This window comes from Narcine bancroftii, chromosome 7, assembly GCF_036971445.1.
Source record: "Narcine bancroftii isolate sNarBan1 chromosome 7, sNarBan1.hap1, whole genome shotgun sequence".
Lineage (NCBI taxonomy): Eukaryota > Metazoa > Chordata > Chondrichthyes > Torpediniformes > Narcinidae > Narcine > Narcine bancroftii.
This window is the reverse complement of record NC_091475.1, coordinates 78,757,643-78,775,606: the sequence shown is the minus strand read 5'-3', so window position 1 is coordinate 78,775,606 and position 17,964 is coordinate 78,757,643. Positions and strand designations below refer to the sequence as shown.

Below are 17,964 nucleotides of genomic sequence, written 5' to 3'. Positions count from 1 at the left end.
CATTTCCTTCCCTTATTAATTCTTGTCTATACTATCTATATTTTCCTCTAAATACGGATACATTCATGTATGCACATTATACATATACACACATATCCCTCTTTACCCACATACATATAAATCGTGGTCATTTTTACTCTTATTACATGTCTTCATCTCTCTGTTTGTTTTGTAGTTGTTCTGCAAATTTCCTTGCTTCCTCTGGATCCGAGAATAGTTTTTTTTCCATAAGATCGTTTTCGATGTATTGAACTCCTTCCTCTTCTTCAGGAGTTCAAAACTTATGTGTCTTTTTAGTTCGCAGTCTTTTATACTCTCGTTACATGTCTTCATCTCTCAATCTATTTTGTAATTGTTCTGCAAATTTTCGTGCTTCCTCTGGATCCGAGAATAGTCTGTTTTGCTGTCCTGGAATAAATATTTTCAATACCGCTGGATGCTTTAGTATAAATTTATACCCTTTCTTCCATAAAATCGCCTTTGCTGTATTGAACTCCTTTCTCTTCTTTAGGAGTTCAAAACTTATATCTGGATAAATGAAGATTTTTTGCCCTTTGTACTCCAGTGGCTTGTTGCCCTCTCTTACTTTTTCCATTGTTTTCTCCAGTACCTTTTCTCTTGTAGTATATCTTAGGAATTTTACTGAAATAGATCTTGGCTTTTGTTGTGGTTGTGGTTTAAAGGCCACTGCTCTATGTGCCCTTTCTATTTCCATTTCTTGCTGTAGTTCTGGACATCCTAGGATCCTAGGGATCCAATCTTTTATAAACTCTCTCATATTCTTGCCTTCTTCATCTTCCTTAAGGCCCACTATCTTTATGTTATTTCTTCTGTTATAATTTTCCATTATATCTATTTTCTGAGCTAACAGCTCTTGTGTCTCTTTAACTTTTTTATTAGATTCCTCTAATTTCTTTTTTAAGTCCTCTACCTCCATTTCTACTGCTGCTTCTCATTCTTCCACCTTGTCCATTCTTTTTCCCATTTCCGATAAGGTCATATCTATTTTATTCATTTTCTCTTCTGTATTGTTTATTCTTCTTCTTAAATCATTAAATTCTTGCGCTTGCCATTCTTTAAATGACTCCATGTATTCTTTAATAAGAGAAAGTATATCCTTTGTCTTGCCTTTCCTTCTTCTTCTATTTCACTGTACTCTTCCTCTTCCTCTTCTTCTTCCTCTGGGTTGGCCATCTGTTGTTTCTTTGTAGTCCTTTTCTTCTCTTCTTTCTTGTTTTTATTGTCTTCTATATTCTCCTCTTGCTGCAGCTGTTCTGCAGTTGTCATTGCCGGCTGTGGAGATTGACTCCCCAGCTGGTCACCCCTCACGTCGGTGTGTTTTTTTGCATGCGCGTTTGCGCACTTTTACTCGGTTCAGTGAGCCATTTTTGTAGTCCACTTTCTACCGACCTGAGGGAGTGAGTTTCTCTCTCCACCGCGGGCCTCTTCGAACAGGTAAGGCCTTCTCCTTCTTCTTCCGTTGTCTTCTCTTCCTCTCTTCTTACCGTTGGTTTCGATTTTTCTTTTTTCGTCGCCATCTTCTTTCCACCTTTATACTCTCTTTACTTTAATTTTTATTTTTGTGCCTTTGTGTTTTCCTTTGTTTTTTCCGACTTTTCTGGAGAGGGCTGGAGTTCACCGTCCGGCCACTACTCCATCACGTGACTCCTCTCTGTTCCAATAATTTAATGTTGACTCTGTGTCCCTGTTGCATTGTAACTCATCCCACTAGTGCAATTTTGCCTTATCTGCCTGTCCTTCCACACAAACTTCCTATCAGCTGCCCCTACCCGTGCGGCAACTGCCTCTTCCACTGCCTCTTAACTTTGGTTCCCACCTCCCTGTGAATCAAGTTTAAAAGACCCCCAACAGCATTTGCAAACCTCTTTGCCAGGATATTGGTTCCCCTGGAATACAGGTGCAACCTGTCCCACTTGTCCAGTTCACCCCTTCCACAGTAAAGGTTCCAACGATCGAAGAACTTGAAACCTGGCCTCCTGCACCAACTCTTCAATCACACTTTTGTCTGCATTATGATCTTCCCTAGCTCATGGTACTGGGAGTAATCCAGAGAATACCACCTTGGAGGTCATGCTTGTTAGTCTCTTTCCTAACTCCCTAAACTTTCTTTGCAGGACCTTTACCCCACTCCTGCCTCTGTCATTGGTGTCAATATGTACCACGACCTCTGGCTGCTCACCTTCCCCCTTAAGAATATTCGGAGACATCCTGGACCTGAGCACCCTCTATCCTGGAGTCTCTTTTGCAACCGCAAATTCTCCCATCTGTTCCCCTGAGTTTTGAGTCCCCCTTGAGTATCGCTCTACGCCCTTCCCCTCTGAGGCTCAGAGTGGATGATGGTGCTAGTGGTCTGGCTGCTGGCTGGTCACCCCCCCCCCCCACCCCACCACCAACCCCCAGCAGTTTGCTGAGGGGAACAGCCACAGGGGTACCCTGCACTGCCTGTCTATTCCTTTTCCCTCTTCTGAATGTCTCCCAGCTACCTTCCTCCTCCCTCCTAGGTGTGATTGCATCCCTGTAAATCCTGTCTATTATCCTCTTAGCATCCCAAATGATTTGGAGTTCATCCAACTGCAGCTCCAATTGCCTAACATGGTCTGCAAACAGCTGCACTTCCCGAAGATGAAGTCATTAGAGATACTGCTGGCTTCTCTGAGTATGACCCTGGCCTGCTGCCATTCCCACTGCCTATTAAAAAGCAAAGAGAAAAACCTTACCTTGCCTCAACTCTTATACCTCCACCTCTGCTCACCAAAGTCTCTCACACCAAGGCTTCAAAATCCCACTTGTACACTGGGCCTCTCCAAACATAGCTTTAAAATCCTACTCCTGTACTCCTTGTCTACTCACATTTTTGTGAAGCATTTTGGGCTGATTTGTATTGTTAACATTGCTACATGAATGGAATTTCATGTAAATATAAATTCAAGTAATGCTGAAATCAATGAAAATCTGGGGACAATTTTATGTATCCTGGCACCCCTGTAGAACCTTCCAATTAGGAATGTAATTTGTGTATGAATTGTCCATCAATTCCTGCTTGTTCTGTTGCATTCGTCAGGGGTCTGCATTCCATGTGCAAATGAGGAATCAGTTTGATAAACTCTCTCTTCAGGAAATGCGTTGCGAAACCTTCCCTCTTTTATTATTCACGATTCAATTTAAGACGATTTTATAATGGAAATCAGATATACGTCTGGGTATGGCAAGATGGAATGCAGAGATTCAAAGCTGTATGCCTTTGGAAAAAAATTACATTTAGTTTGAGAAATTAATATGCTATGTTTCTGCAAATTTGGTGCCCATACACCCAAATATTAGCTTTAAATTTGTAAAATTGTCCTTTCTTTGCCTCTGGACCTGCGAGAATCTCCTCTGAATTGTATTAAAGATCTTTAAACATGTGTGTTAGATGACATCCGTCTGTGCAATCCAGAGAGTCTTTTTTCTTCTTTTATTCTATATAACTATATTGTATTTTTCATACTGGTTACCTTGAGGGAGGAGGTTTGGGGGGGCTAAATACCTTCATGTATGCAATTTTTAATTGTTTCCTTTTGAAACATGTATTATTATAGTAATTCTTGAATACTACATGTATGGAAAAATTTTAATAAAATATTCAAAAAAAGATTATTTTATTGTCATGTAATAAAACAGAAAATGTGATATGAAGTGAAATGTCCTTTTGTCTACTGTAAGGCAAAGATTCGCTAACAGCAAAAATTGCCCAGCGCGTTTACCTTCAGGGTAACTGAATAGCCATGGCTTCACCTTCAGCGCTCCCTCAACCTCTGCAGCCACACAGCCTTCGGTCTGAAACATCAGCAGCCTGAGCTCCAGATGCACACCTCTAACACCATCAGGAAGCCTCCAGTGCTGTCTCGCATCCTGGTTCTGATACCTGCTACCCCATTGAACCAACCTCCAGCAGTCCGCAGCCTGGTTTAAATTTTCTTTACAAGATTTAGACATAGCGCGGTTACATGCCATTTTAGCCCACGAGCCCATGCTGCCCAATTACACCCAATTGACTTACAAACCCCGGTACATTTCGAACTGTGGGAGGAAACCGGAGCCCCTGGGGAAAACCTGTGCAGACATGGGGAGAATGTACAAACTCCTTACAGACAGCATGCGATTTGAACCCTGGTCCCAGTCACTGGCACTGTAATCGCGTTGCACTAACCGCTAACTGTGGTATGACCTTTGTCTGCATCCTATGTGGTACCTCGCCTTGAGTCTCCAACAGCCCATTACCCCTCTGTGTTCTTCAGCCTCAGAGCCCCTCACTGGTCCGCTGCCATGATCACCGTTCCATGGGTCGTTACTTTTCTCATTGTGTCCTATGACAAATAGTTCCATTCATAGTTTCTAATGAGAATTTGTATTGGACAGGAATTACATAAACGCAGGAATATATGGCATGGAAGATAATTCTTTGTGTTGGCGTAGTGATCTACATACTCTTCAGCAGTGAGTTCCTGACACAGTTCCTGCTTCATAACAACATTGCCCCTTTGATCATAGTAACATAATAGAGGTGGCAGGATCTATGGAGGAAGATTTGATGTTGAGGAGGCTGGTGAGCTGGAAGGTAGAGGCAAAGCAAGCTTGCTGGGAGGAGAGAGGGTGAGGACAGAGGCGAGTGAAAAGCCTTAGTCAGATTTCAGACAGGGAAAGACATCTTAAAAAAAATGTATCACTATCCACAGGATTCCAGGAGCAAACACATCTTCCTCAATTCTCACAGATTCCTGAGGGGGGGGGGGGGTTCTGTTCCCTCCATGTATCCTTCAACTCTGCTCTACTCAGCATCCCTGCCAAACATTCCCATTCCCATCATGGGAGTTGCAGCAACTGCCTTTTGGTCTTCCTTTCCCACCATCCAGGGACTCAAACCACCCTTCCAGGTGAAGCAACAATTCATTGCTCCTCTTTCAGGGCTTGTAACGCAACGACTTTTCCATCTGAGATGCCAAACACAAAATGAGTGACTGCTTTGTTCTACACCTACATTCAGTCTGCAAGGGTGACCCTCAGCTCCCAGTTGCTTCCCATTTTAAATTCTCCATCCTGTTCCCACACTGACCTCATTGTCATTTGTCCCTGAGTGAGATAGTTTTTCCTCTTCTAAACTACAGAGAGTACAGGTCCAGTCAGCTCACCCTCTACTCCTCAGACAGACTTACCATCCCAGGAAACAGTCTGGTAAACTTTCCTCCCTCATCCTGAGAAAATCCTTCCTTTGGAAGGGGCACCAGTCAATACATCTTCTAGCTGCAGCTTCCACCAGGATCCTATATCACCAGAACAAGGCATCTATTCTTAAACTCAAAGGCTGTAGCAATAAAGAGCAGCACACTGTTTGTTTTCCTAATTGGGCCAATGTATTCACTTTTAGTGATTCATGAACAAGGAACATCCAACCAACATCTTTCAAAAGGGGAAAAAAAACAGCTGATGCTGAAAACTTGAAGTAGGGCATCAGTTGGCCTTAATCCGGCCTGAGGTCATGCAGCATCCAGAGGAAGTAAAGGAATTGCCTTGGTTTGGCAGAGGATGAGGCCGTCGACAGATGTGTAAGTGTGCCAATGGTGTGGGGGTTATAAGTGACGAAGGGTCCACGCCTGAAACAGGAGAAGTCGATTTCATGGCTACCTTTTCCTTCCTATGAATCTGAGTGACCAGCTGAATTTCTCCAGCACGTTTGTGTATTGCAGCAAAGATTTCCTAGGATCAATACAAGCAGACCCAAGGACCTCAAATTCCTGGGTGTCAACATCTTCAAGGATCTGTCCTGGAGCCTCCACATTAATGCAATCACAAAGAAGGCTCACCAGCAGCTATACTTAGTGAGGTGTGTGAGGAGATTTGGTACATCTCGAAGACTCTCGAAAACTTCTACAGGTGTACTGTGGGGAGCATTCTGGCTGGTTGCATCACTGCTTGGTATGGAGGCGCCAACACTCAGGACAAGAATAAACTCCAGAGGGTTGTTAACTCGGCCTGTGACATCACAGGCACCAGACTTTACTCCATCGAGGACATTTACATGAGGCGGTGTCTTAAAAATGCAGCCTCTATCCTCAAGGTCCCCACCACCCAGGCCATGTCCTCCTCACTTTGCTACCATCAGGAAAAAGGTGCAGGAGCCTAAAGATGAGCACTCAATGGCACAAGGACAGCTTCTTCCCCGCTGCCATCAGATTCCTGAATGATCAATGAACTAAAGACACTGCCTGACTTTTTGTGCACTGTTATTTTTAAAAATTTATAGTAATGTTGTAAGATGGTTATAATATGAATGTTTGCACTGTGAAGCTGCCTCCAAACACCAAATTTCATGACTTGTTTATGACAATAAATTCTGATTTTGATTATTGCAATCGGCAAGTCTCTCCCTGGAGTACTATGTACAGTTTTGATTTCTTTAGCTAAGAAAATATATACTTGCCAGTGAAGAAATGCAATGAAGATTCACCAGACTGGACCTGGGGTTGGATGGTTTGCTGAATGAAAGGTGTTTGAGGAGCCTGTAATATAGAAAAGTGCTGGAGAAGCTCAGCAGGCCATGCATCATCCATAGGAGGGAAAAGGTAGCTATGACATCGACCTCCAAATTTTGTCAACCCCTCCCCTTGTCTCTCTCTTTCTCTACTTCTCCACTCCCTTCTTTCCTTCCTTCTTCAATCAGAGCTCTATCCTTTTTAGCTCTCTGTCCCCTCAGCATTTTTCTCTTCTACCCTCCCACCTGTATCCACCTATTAGCCCGGCACTGAGGCAATGAATGACAGAGCAATCTCAGGGGTCAGATGGTTCTTGTGGAGATGGGAAATGGGGAGGGTTGGAGAAAGAGAGTGAACAAAGGAAGAAACAGACTGGATGGAAAAGCTGGAGGCAAGGAGTGGGTATGAGGCCAGGGACTGAGATCTTTACAAGAAGTCCAGGTATGACCTGCAGAAGGCCACCTATGAAGCAAAGTGGCAATTCCAGAGGAAGCTAGAGGCAGAGACAGGGAGTTAGCCATTACAGCCGACAAAGTGAGGACTGAACACTTCTATGCCCGCTTTGAGAATAAAAACCCAACAGTGCCTAGAATCCCTGCAAAGGCTGAGGACCTTGTGATATCTGTCTCTGAGGGTGATGTCAGAACATCATTCAAGGGGGTGAACCCTCGCAAGGCATGATGTACCTGTCAGGGTACTGAAAATCTGCACCAGCCAAATGGCCGGAGTATCCACGGACATTTTCAACCTCATCGCTGAAGTCATTGGTTTCCTCCTGCTTCAAAAGGGCATCAATCACCTTGGTTCCCAAGAAGGGAATGTGTTGCCAAACAACTAGTGACCAGTAGGACTAACTTCTACTGTGATGAAATGCTTCGAGAGGCTGGTCATGGCCTGAATCAGCATGTACCCAAGTAAAGATCTGGACCCCCTGCAATTCTCTCATCATCACAATGGCTCCTCAGCAGATGAAATATCACTGACTATCCACGCAGCTCTTGGTTACCTCAAAACAGCAATTCATACATATGGCTGCTCTTCATAGGCTAGAGCTTAGCCTTCAATACCATTATTCCCTCAGTGCTGGTCAAGAAGCTACAAACTCTAGGCCTCTATACTCACCTGTGCAACTGGTTCATTTACTTTTTCATTGGAAGACCACAGTCAGTGCAAAATGGAAACAATGTCTCCTCCTCACTGATTACCAACACAGGTGCACCCCAAGGATGCATGCTTAGCCCACTGCTCGACTCATTATACACCCATGACTGTGTGGCCAGGCACAATTCCAATGCTATCTACAAGTCTGCCGATGAGACCACAGTTGTTGGCAGAATCACAAACGACAATGAGGAAGTGTACAGGAGGGAGATGGATCAGCTCGTTGATTGGTGTCACGCCAACAACCTTGCACTCAATGTTAGCAAATCCAAGGAGATGAATGTAGACTTCAGGAGGAAGTCAGGGGAACACGGCCCAGTCCTCATCGAGGGCTCAGTGGTGGAGAGGGTCAAGAACTTCAAATTCCTAGATGTCACCATCTCCAAGGATCTGTCCTGAAGCCTCCATGTTGATGCAATCACAAAGAAGGCTGCCAGCATCTATATTTTGTGAGGTGTCTGAAGAGATTCTGTATGTCACTGAAAACTCTCGTAAACTACAGGTGTACTGTGGAGAGCATTCTGGCTGGAATGGAGGCACCAACTCTCAGGACAAGAATAAACTCTAGAGGGTTGTTAACTCGACCTGCAACATCACGGGCACCAGACTTCACTCCATCGAGGACATCTATATAAAGCGGTGTCTTAAAAAGGCAGCCTCTATCCTCAAAGACCCCAGCACCCAGGCCGGGTACAGGAGCCTAAAGATAACACTCAACAGCACAAGGACAACTTATTCCCCGCTGCCATCAGATTCCTGAATAATCAATGAACTAAAGACACTGCCTGACTTTTCATGCACTTTTATTATTTTATTTTTTATAGTAACATTGTAAGATGGTTATAATATGAATGTTTGCACTGTGTTGCTGCCCAAAACCCCGAATTTCATGACCTGTTCATGACAGTACATTCTGATGAGTTAGGGAGACAAATGTCCATACACAAGAGAGTGCAGGTAGATGGACGCGGGTGGAGCAGCGTCAGCGGGGTGAATTCGCCGTCAAACCCCGAATCAGGACCTCACAGCCAGCCAACCTGCGGTGAATGCGCAACTCCACGCAAACTGTACGGGAAACTGGTGGAAGCTGAAGTTGTGGCACCCAAGTTGGTCGCCACGGATGGGTGAAGGGCGACAGCGTGGAGAAGGGAAAGAACAAGCTCCCACACAGGAGAATCTGAAATCGTGGCATTTGCAGTTTGAACACGCAGGGTGTTCGCAAGAGACAGAAGTTGCTGGAATCTGGAGTAAGGCTCTGGATTATTCCCCCCCCACCCCACTCGACCCGCTGAATTCATCCAGCGAGTTGTACTTGGCTGGAAAATCCATCCCATTGTCCTGTTGCAAATGGATCGCTTTGCCAATTATTTAAACGGCGCGACGGCTTGCTCTGCCAATCGCTGCATGAGCTGATTCCGTACAGACGGGGGAGTTCTCCCACCTGACAAAAGCGTCCAAATATCAATTCTAGGAAGAGGAAACGACTGTACTGTAGCTCTGAGTCAGTTAAACCGATGATGTAGCGGTGTGAGCGCGGGTATTTGAGGGCAGGCGGGGAGGACAAGAGAGTGGGTCTCTGCCTCATGCCGGAGATCACCGTCTTAATGTGCAAGATGAGACTGCTCCAGCGGGACCACCACCCCACCCCCCGCACCTCACTCCTCGCGTAACCTGAGCCCTGACAACACCCCCAACTCTTCTTTCATCCTTCCACCTCGTCTCACTTCCACCACCCCATTTCACCACCGCTCTCCTCTTCCCCTCGCCTCCCTCTACGCAACTCCTCACAATTTCCCCATTCCGCTGCTCGCTCCTTCTCCCATCACCCCCCCCCCACCTCACTCCGAGGGAGGTGTGCATTCCTCTCCCCCTCCATCCTTACTCCTCAATCTCTCTCTCTCTCTTCTCCTTCATCCCTTCCCCATCACTCCACCTTTACCTTCTCACCTTCCAATCCCCCCTCACCACTCTCCCCCACATTCCCTCGGATACCCCTCATTTTCTCATCTCCCCTATTTCCTCAGTCGCTTCACACTTTCTCTACTTCCTCAAATCCTGTTCATCCCCCTCACTGTTCTTTCCCCCACTGTTCATTCCCTCACTGTTCATTCCCTCTGTTCTTTCCCCCACTGTTCATCCCCTCACCGTTCTTTCCTCCCTCATTCACTCTTTCCCTCTCCTTTTTCTCTATCCCGTTATTCCTCGTCTCACTGTCCAATGGCTCTTTGATTTCTCCTCCTGCCCGCATGAATTCCTTCCTTCCTCATCCAGCTTCCCCCTCTCTCTCTCTCTCTCTCCCTCCCCTCCCCTCACCACCTTCCTTCTCTCCCTCCGTTAAACACTGACATGTGCTGAACTGCAGCATTTGTCCAATCGCCTGCGAGCGGGGCGCGGCCTCCGACAGCTAACCAATGGGAAAGCAGAGTGGTAGCAGCTTTCAGCCTATACGACGGTGCTCTGCGATAGCCCCTTAGAACGCTGGGGTTGGTTGAAGCAGCGGCCAATGGGAGACGATAGGACCGGCGTTCAACCAGTGAGCGTGCAGAGTGTGCCATGGACCGGCGGGCGGGCGGGCCGGTGGGTAGCGGGATGTTATGAGGCGGATGGTCGCTCAGAGCTCGGTGGTTACGGCTCGGGGGCAGCATGGCGGCGGTGGGAGAGGGGCTGCGAGTCCTGCAGAGCGTCAAAGTCAAGATCGGTAAGCGGGCACTGGGTGGGGGCGTCTGAGCTTCCATTACCCAACCCTATCTCCCAACGTACAACCTTAACCCCCTTCGCATCACTCCTACCACGTCATCCTTGACCCCTCCATCCAACACACCTACCCATACCCTAACCCACCACTTAACCCCATCACTGCTTCCACGTCATCCTCATGACCCCTCCACCCAACACACCTACCCCATACCCCAACCCACCACCTTAAACCCATCACTCCTACCACGTCATCCTCATGATCCCTCCACCCAACACACCTACCCCATACCCCAACCCACCACCCTAACCCCTATCACTCCTAGCCATGTCATCACCATGACCCCTTCACCTATCACCCCTACCCTATCTCCCAACGCACCACCTTAACCCTCTCCGCATCACTCCTACCCACATCATCCCCATGAGCCCTCCACCCATCATCCTTACCCCATACCCCAACCCACCAATTTAACCCCTGTCATTCCTATCCTTGTCATCCCCATGACCCCTCCACCCATTGCCCCTAACCCAACCCATCACCTTAACCCCCTCCGCATCACTCCTACCCACATCATCCCCATGACCCCGCCACCCATCACCACCCTAACCCCTCTATCGCGCCTATCCATGTCATCTCCATGACCCCTCCACCCATCTCCCCTACCCCCACCTCATCACCCAACTCACATCACCTTAACTCAATGATTTACAACCTTTTTCTTTCCACTCACATACCACTTTAGGTAATTCCACTGCCATCAGTGCTCTGTGATTAGTAAGGGTTTGCTTAAAGTGGTATGTGAGTGGGAAGGAAAGGTTGAGAATCACTGCTCTAGACCCAATTGTTACTGAAATATTTTGCTTGAGAAAATTGTCATTGGCCCATTTCCTTTGGAGTTATGAAACTGTGCACATAACAAGTCAATTAGGTATGATTAAAACAGGTTTTTAAACTTTTTCTTCCCACTCACATCCCACTGTCTTAAACCCTCCTGTCACTCCTATGACCCCTACCCCATCCCATTGCCCTACCCACATCATCATACTCCCATTACCCCCCTCCTCATCATTCTTACCCACATCATCCCCATGACCACTCCACCCTGTCACCCCTACCCACACCCCATCACCCTACCCAGATCATCAAACTCCCAATACCCCCTCCTCATCGCTCTAACCCACATTACCCCATGGCCCCTCCACCCCAACCCTACCACCACCTCATTGTCCCCACCCCATTCCATCATCCCCAACAACCTAACCCCACCCATCACCTCTTTCCCATCACCCCTACCTGTCACTCCACCGCTGTCACACCCCATGCCTCGGCCCCTATACATCCCCTCCTTTCAAACCCCACCCACCTATTACACACCCCTCATCCAAACCATGTCACTCCCATCCATGATGCACTCTTCCTTCCACCAACATGTCATCCTTCACCTACACGCCACATATCACTCACTCAGCATCCTCATCAGTTATTTCCCCATCACTCCACCATTCATCAGCCCCTCACCCTTGCACCCCTTCATACCCATCCATCCGTCAGTCCAATGCAGAGGAGTTATGGGGGATATACAGGGGCACAGATGTGGGAGATCAAATGTAATTGGAAAGTCTGCAGTCATTCACTTTGGTAGAAATTGAGCAATATTGGGTGTGTTTTAACAGTGCAATGATTGAAAACTATAATCTCTTGGAAAATAATGAGACGTGATTTTAATGAAGCATACTGCTTTTTATGAGGGTCAGGAGGGTAGATGCAAGGATGATATGCTTCCCCAGCTAACGTCTTTAGAACCAGGGTCACAACCTCATAACGAGGGGTTGACCATTCAGATGAGTTGAAATCCTGTCACCCAAGGTGGTGAATCTCTGAAATTATCCACCCAAGCAGACTGTGGAAGTTTGGTTGCTGAGTATCTTCAAATTAGAGATCAACGGGTCATCCCATAATTAAGGGATATGGAGTTGGCTCAACTCTATTACCAATCTACCTTCCCATCATTTATTCCATGCACACAATCACCCCATCAATACCCCTCCAACAGATTGCCTTACCCCATAACTCACACCCATCCATCATCTAAATGCTCCTCTCAATGCCACAACCTCCATCTTCAAGCCGCATCACCTACCCAAACTCATTTGTTAGAACCATCCGAACTCCTTGACCACAGTTCAATGTACACCCTGGTATTATTCATTGTTATCCAACTCAACAAATCCCTTCCATGCTGTTCCTCAAGCCCCTCACTCACACTTCAATACCTCCTGCCCAGACGCCATCTACTAGTCCCTCCTACCCCTCATTGCCAATATACTTCCAAGCCTAACCTTACACCACATATCTCCAGCACATCCTGACTACATCAGCCCACCAACATGGTCCACCGTCGTTCTCTTACCCCCAACATATCCCTTCTGTACCTTATCTATTCCTTTTCTTGCACCCCCTCACCTTTTTACATCTATCCCTTCCTCACACATTCCATTGCTTGCTTTCTCCCCCACACCCTCAATCATTTGCTCTCTTCCTCTTCCCTTTTATCTTTGGCTCCTCATTCTTCCCCTCACCTGAACTTTTAACTGCCTTTGCCCTAAACTTTAGAATTCCCTCCCTAATGCTCTCCATCTCTCTTCCTTTAAGACATTCCTCAGGATGTATCCCTTTGATGGAGTGTATTGTTGTGCGTTCTGTCTTTCCCAATGAGGATTGATGCCTTTAGCACTGCTGTGAAGCATCTCAAATGGTTTTCTTATGGTGCTATATAAAAAAGTTTCTATGTTACATAGAGAATCAGGGAGATGTCTATAACCTGTACCTTTGGTGAGGTCATCTGTGTGATGAACAATGCATATTGCTGTTTGGAAGGTGTAGAGTAGCTTTTTGAAAAATGTAGCCACAAGAAACTATTTGGGAAGTGTACATTTTCTAGAGGGTTGGGAATCCATTCTCCAGACTTGAATGGCTGTGTCTTGCTCAGCTGTGCCTCCAGCTCTGTTAGTATCTGTCACTCTGCTATGTGTTTCTGAGATGTGAATGGGTACAGCTGCAGTTAACCTTGGCTTGCGCTGAACCTGACCCACCCGCGTATCTAGTGAGGAAGTCTCTTTGTACTCTAAGTTCATGAAGCTTGTTTTCAGAGGTGGGGAGGTTCATTGCACTGAGAGGTGGGTTGTCATACTGGATCAGATAGTCTGAGAACATTTTTGAGAGTGATGCTATTGCATCAGTTGCTTGTGGCAGAGGAGTTATGAAGGCAGGAAATATTGGATGACATGACCCCACTGGGAATTATGATCATGCTATGGTGGTAACCCACGCAAACCAGAGTCACCACATGATCCTAGTTGGCTAATGAAGAAAGACATGAAGTAAAGTGTCTCTGGGAGAAGTTGCCAGGTTTCTTCTACACTTGTCCCTCCTGCAGCCCTCTTATGACTAGAGGGCAAGTCTATATAAGGGTTCTGAAGGCTAGCTTTCTGATATCAACATTATGAATCAGTTGTGAATCAATTCTATTTTATTGAGCAACACAGCAAACTGTTTGTATTTGCAGGTGAAATATTTGTGAATTAAAATTACTTTTATTTGTAAGAACAATTATTAAAACAATAATGTAATGGAACTTAACATGCAGGCAACAATGTACTCTAAGTCTACCTTGTATTCTTCATTGAACATACAACCCTGTCACCTCCAGATATTTTCATGTTGTTTTGAGTAGGAGAGGTTCACACACAAACCTAAGTGCCTTTACCCTTTAACACATTAAACCACAGTTGGATGTGGTCACATTTGAACACTGCATTGTTGATTCTGAAATTTTGTCTTCTGACTTGCTCTTGTAAGTATGATTCATTCTTCAGCTTTTTGAGTTACTAGTATTGCACTCTCTGCCCTATATTTTGTACCTCCCTGCACCTCCATTTTGTCCAGGATATGGTATAGCTATCCACAATAAAATGACCCATATCTCTGTTGTACAACAATATGATTTGACATCTTTAACAAGGAAATGTTCTTGGATGCTTTTCAGGATTACTTTATGGGAGAAACAAATGATGAGTTGTAGCAGTAGACTTTAGGTGACCACATGGTTAACCAATGTCGTCTCCTGGTGGTTGTGAGAGAAAGATAGTGGAATTTAAGAAGGGAGTTTGAGTTTGGGTGTGTGGTGACTGAAAACAAGATTGTTAGTAATATTGTGAGCGTCCTTTTGATGAATAAGCGGTTAGAATTCATGGAGTGCTGAGACTGCCAAGTGTTCTGGTACTGGAGGATAACATGGATGTAAGGAGCCTGTCAATCCACAGGGCGATTTGAAAATAAGGGTGAGAATTTTAAAATCTGAAGTCATTGTAGGTCAGTAGTGGGTAAGTAATGTGGTGAAGTTTGATACAGGGGCAGTAGGAGAATTGAAGAGGAAAATGTGTGGTAAGAATCTAATTAAGCGGAGCAAAGGGTTTGAGCAGTGATAAGCTAAGGGGTGGGTGGGGGGGTGGTGGGAATGTATTCATCCCCTATCAAATGACACTTCGGCTTGGTTCAGCCTCGGGTAAAGTCTCTTAACTTCCGTTCACCTATTACCGAGTCTTCTCCTCAGCCAGTCTGCCTTATTTGCCTCTTCTCTTCTGCTTCTGTTCATTGTTGATATGGGTCCAGAAGATAAAATCTGGCACATTAGCCCCTTTTCCACTGGCATCCCAGTTAATTTACTGTGCAGTGTCCCAGGAAAGGGAAGCCCTTTGTGATGTTTCTACTAGGCCACCCTTAACTGGGACACTAATTGCTTTCTCACCGAACACACACTCATCCCCGGGGATCAGAGTGTTCTACCTTCAACTGGAGTCGGGTGACTTTCTGCTGTCCCTTTTCCACTGGTTTTATCAGCAAACGCCGGGGATATGGAGTAGGGGTAGAGGTGGTTAATCCCCGGCGTGAAATGATGTCATTTGATGCCAGCGTTCAGAGAGTGTTCTTTTTTCACTGGACCCTGTCCTAGTAAATTCCCAGCTAACTCCTGGGACAGAGTGCCAGTGGAAAAGGGGCTACTGAGTGCCCTGCCTGCTTGTCACAGTTTAGCAATTTCCAAATTGCTTCTACATTGACTATTATCTCTCTTTTTGGGGTGAACCAATTCAAAAGGCATAACTGATGTGCTTAGGATTTTAAAATTTAATTTGATTGTTCATATTGGTACTCCAAAACTAGATTTTATCTTTCCAAATGTGTTTTTTTTTCTCCTTAATTCATCAGAACTAAGATACAAGCAGTATAATAGAGCTTCAGAGAAAATATAAGCAGGAATAGGTGTTTAATCCAGGGTGTTTCTGTGTCACAGAAGGCTCTTAGCACCTCTCCCCATGCACTTACTAACATGCACTTCAAGACCTTTCTCCCTTGTATTTATTCAACTTTCCCTTAAATCTTTCTTTGCCATTTGCCACAACCATTCCCAACAGCGAGTTCCACATTCTCATCTTTTTTTTGATGAGGACATTTCCTGTGACCATCTAATAGTTGGAGTGTCTAGTTCTGATTTACCCCATACTAGTGAACACCTTCTTTTCAACACCTTTCTCGTCCAACTTCATCATAGCTCTTTTTTAGATCGCACCCCTGGTGGAAAAAAGCCCTAAGCTGTTCAGTCCTTTCTGAATGTATCGCTTTAAGATGTTCTGCACTTTTTCTTTTGAATGAAACATTGAACAAATCCCTTTCTCAAGATATAAAGAATCTCATGGGAGTATATTGATGAGTCCTGGGGTCAATTTTTATCCTCAATATTACTGAAGATTTCTCATTATCACAATGCCCTTGCTAGGAGCTTGCTCTGAGCAAATTGGCTGTCATGGTTCCTGCATACGCTGATGACTTCAGGATTCTCACAAGCAGTAAAGTGGGTTCTGAGTTTGTGAAACACATTTTAATGGTTCAAGACTTTATTAGGAATGTCATTCATTGATGGTTTTGATGGTCATTGAAATAGGCAAGTGAAGGGACCAAGATCTTTGCATCCTCACCAGCTGTTGGAGAGTTCCCAGACCAATGTTGTACCTTTGTTTAAGAAGGGAAATTATAGGTAAGTAAGCCTCACATCAGTAGAAACTATTGGAAACATACACAAGGATAGGATTTATGTGCATTTGGGAAGTCATAGTCAGATTAAGGACAATTAATATAGATTTGTGAGAGGCAGGTCATGCTTTACCAATTTGATTGAGCTTTTTGAGGAAATTACAAAGTTTATGTTTATTTGACATGATCATTTGACGTGGTCTTTCTTGGTAGGGTAATTCAGAAGATGCTGATGCAAGGGTTACATGGTGAATTGATAGTTTGGATACGAAATTGGCTGGCCCATAGAAGATGGAAGGTAGTGGTGAGAGACTGCCATTCGGGCTGGAGGCCTCTGACTATGTAGTGGTCTGCAGGGATCATGCTGGGACCCCTGATGTTTGTGGTATACATAAATTATTTGGATGAAAAAGTAGTGGGTGGGTTGGTACGTTTGAAGATGATACAATGATTAGTAGAGTTGTGGATGGTGTAGCGGGCAATTAAAGAAATCACAAGGATGTAAATCAGTCACAAATGGGCAACAAAATGGCAGATGGAGTTTAATCTGGACAAATGTGAGGCATTGCACTTTGGGATGTCAAATGAAAGGGAAATGTATACAGTTAATGTTAGGATCTTTACTGATGTGCAGAGGGATCAGGGGTCTGGGTCCATAGGGTATTGAAAGGCGCCACGCAAGTAGATAGAGCGGTAAAGAAGGGGTGTGGAATTCTTGGGTTCATTGGTATAAAATATGTCTACCTGTAAGGAAGTCATGTTGCAGCCAAATCAAAATTTGGTTAGGCTGCACTTGGAATACTGTGTGCATTTCTGGTCATTCTTACCAGAGAGTTGTATAAAATCTTTTCCCCAGGGTAAAAGGATCACACACGAGAGGATGTGTTTAAGGTGAGGGAGAGGAAGTTATGGGAGATGTTTGGGATAAATATTTTGCACAGAGAGTGGTGGGTGCATGGTACAGGATGCCAGGAGAAATGATGGGAGCAGATACTATAGTAGTATTTAAGAGGCTTGTAGATATTTGTCAGGTGCAGGGAGCAGAGTTTGGACACAGGCACATGGACCAAAGTGACTGTTCCTGCACTTTACTGTTCTCTGTAACATTAAAGGGAATTTGTTTCATTGTGACCCCAAGTACAGTGGGGCACTTTACTGTGGAGTTGAAAAGCAGCCTTTCTTTGTACTTTCAATCTGTTACTCAGATCTCCTGATATTGATGTGCACTGTGGTTAAATAGATCAAGATGAAGCTGCCAATATATGCAGTAATAGGATATTCTTTTTAGTTATTGTCAAAACTAGCATGTGTCATTTATTGAGATTTAATTGGAAACTGGATGTCTTCAGTTAGCGCATGCGCACTGGGTTCACATATTGGAGTTTGGTTGGCGAATGTGTGAGAGTTAAGCACCCTGACGATATTAAATTTGCATCCTTAACTCACGTGCATGTGCCAACCGAACTCCTAAACAACATAAACTGTGTA

At 45.1% G+C, this 17,964-nt stretch overlaps 1 protein-coding gene across 5 annotated transcripts in view; it reads left to right on the top strand.

The window, feature by feature from the left end:
- The first annotated feature begins 10,249 nt into the window (after positions 1 to 10,249).
- Positions 10,250 to 17,964, top strand: part of rasa3 (RAS p21 protein activator 3) — a 200,883-nt gene continuing 193,168 nt past the window's right edge. For all 5 annotated transcript variants that reach the window (XM_069890439.1, XM_069890438.1, XM_069890435.1 and 2 more), the window contains exon 1: positions 10,250 to 10,389. In XM_069890439.1, the coding sequence (XP_069746540.1) occupies positions 10,335 to 10,389 (55 nt within the window). In that variant the 5' untranslated portion in view covers positions 10,250 to 10,334. The remainder of the gene's footprint in view (positions 10,390 to 17,964) is intronic.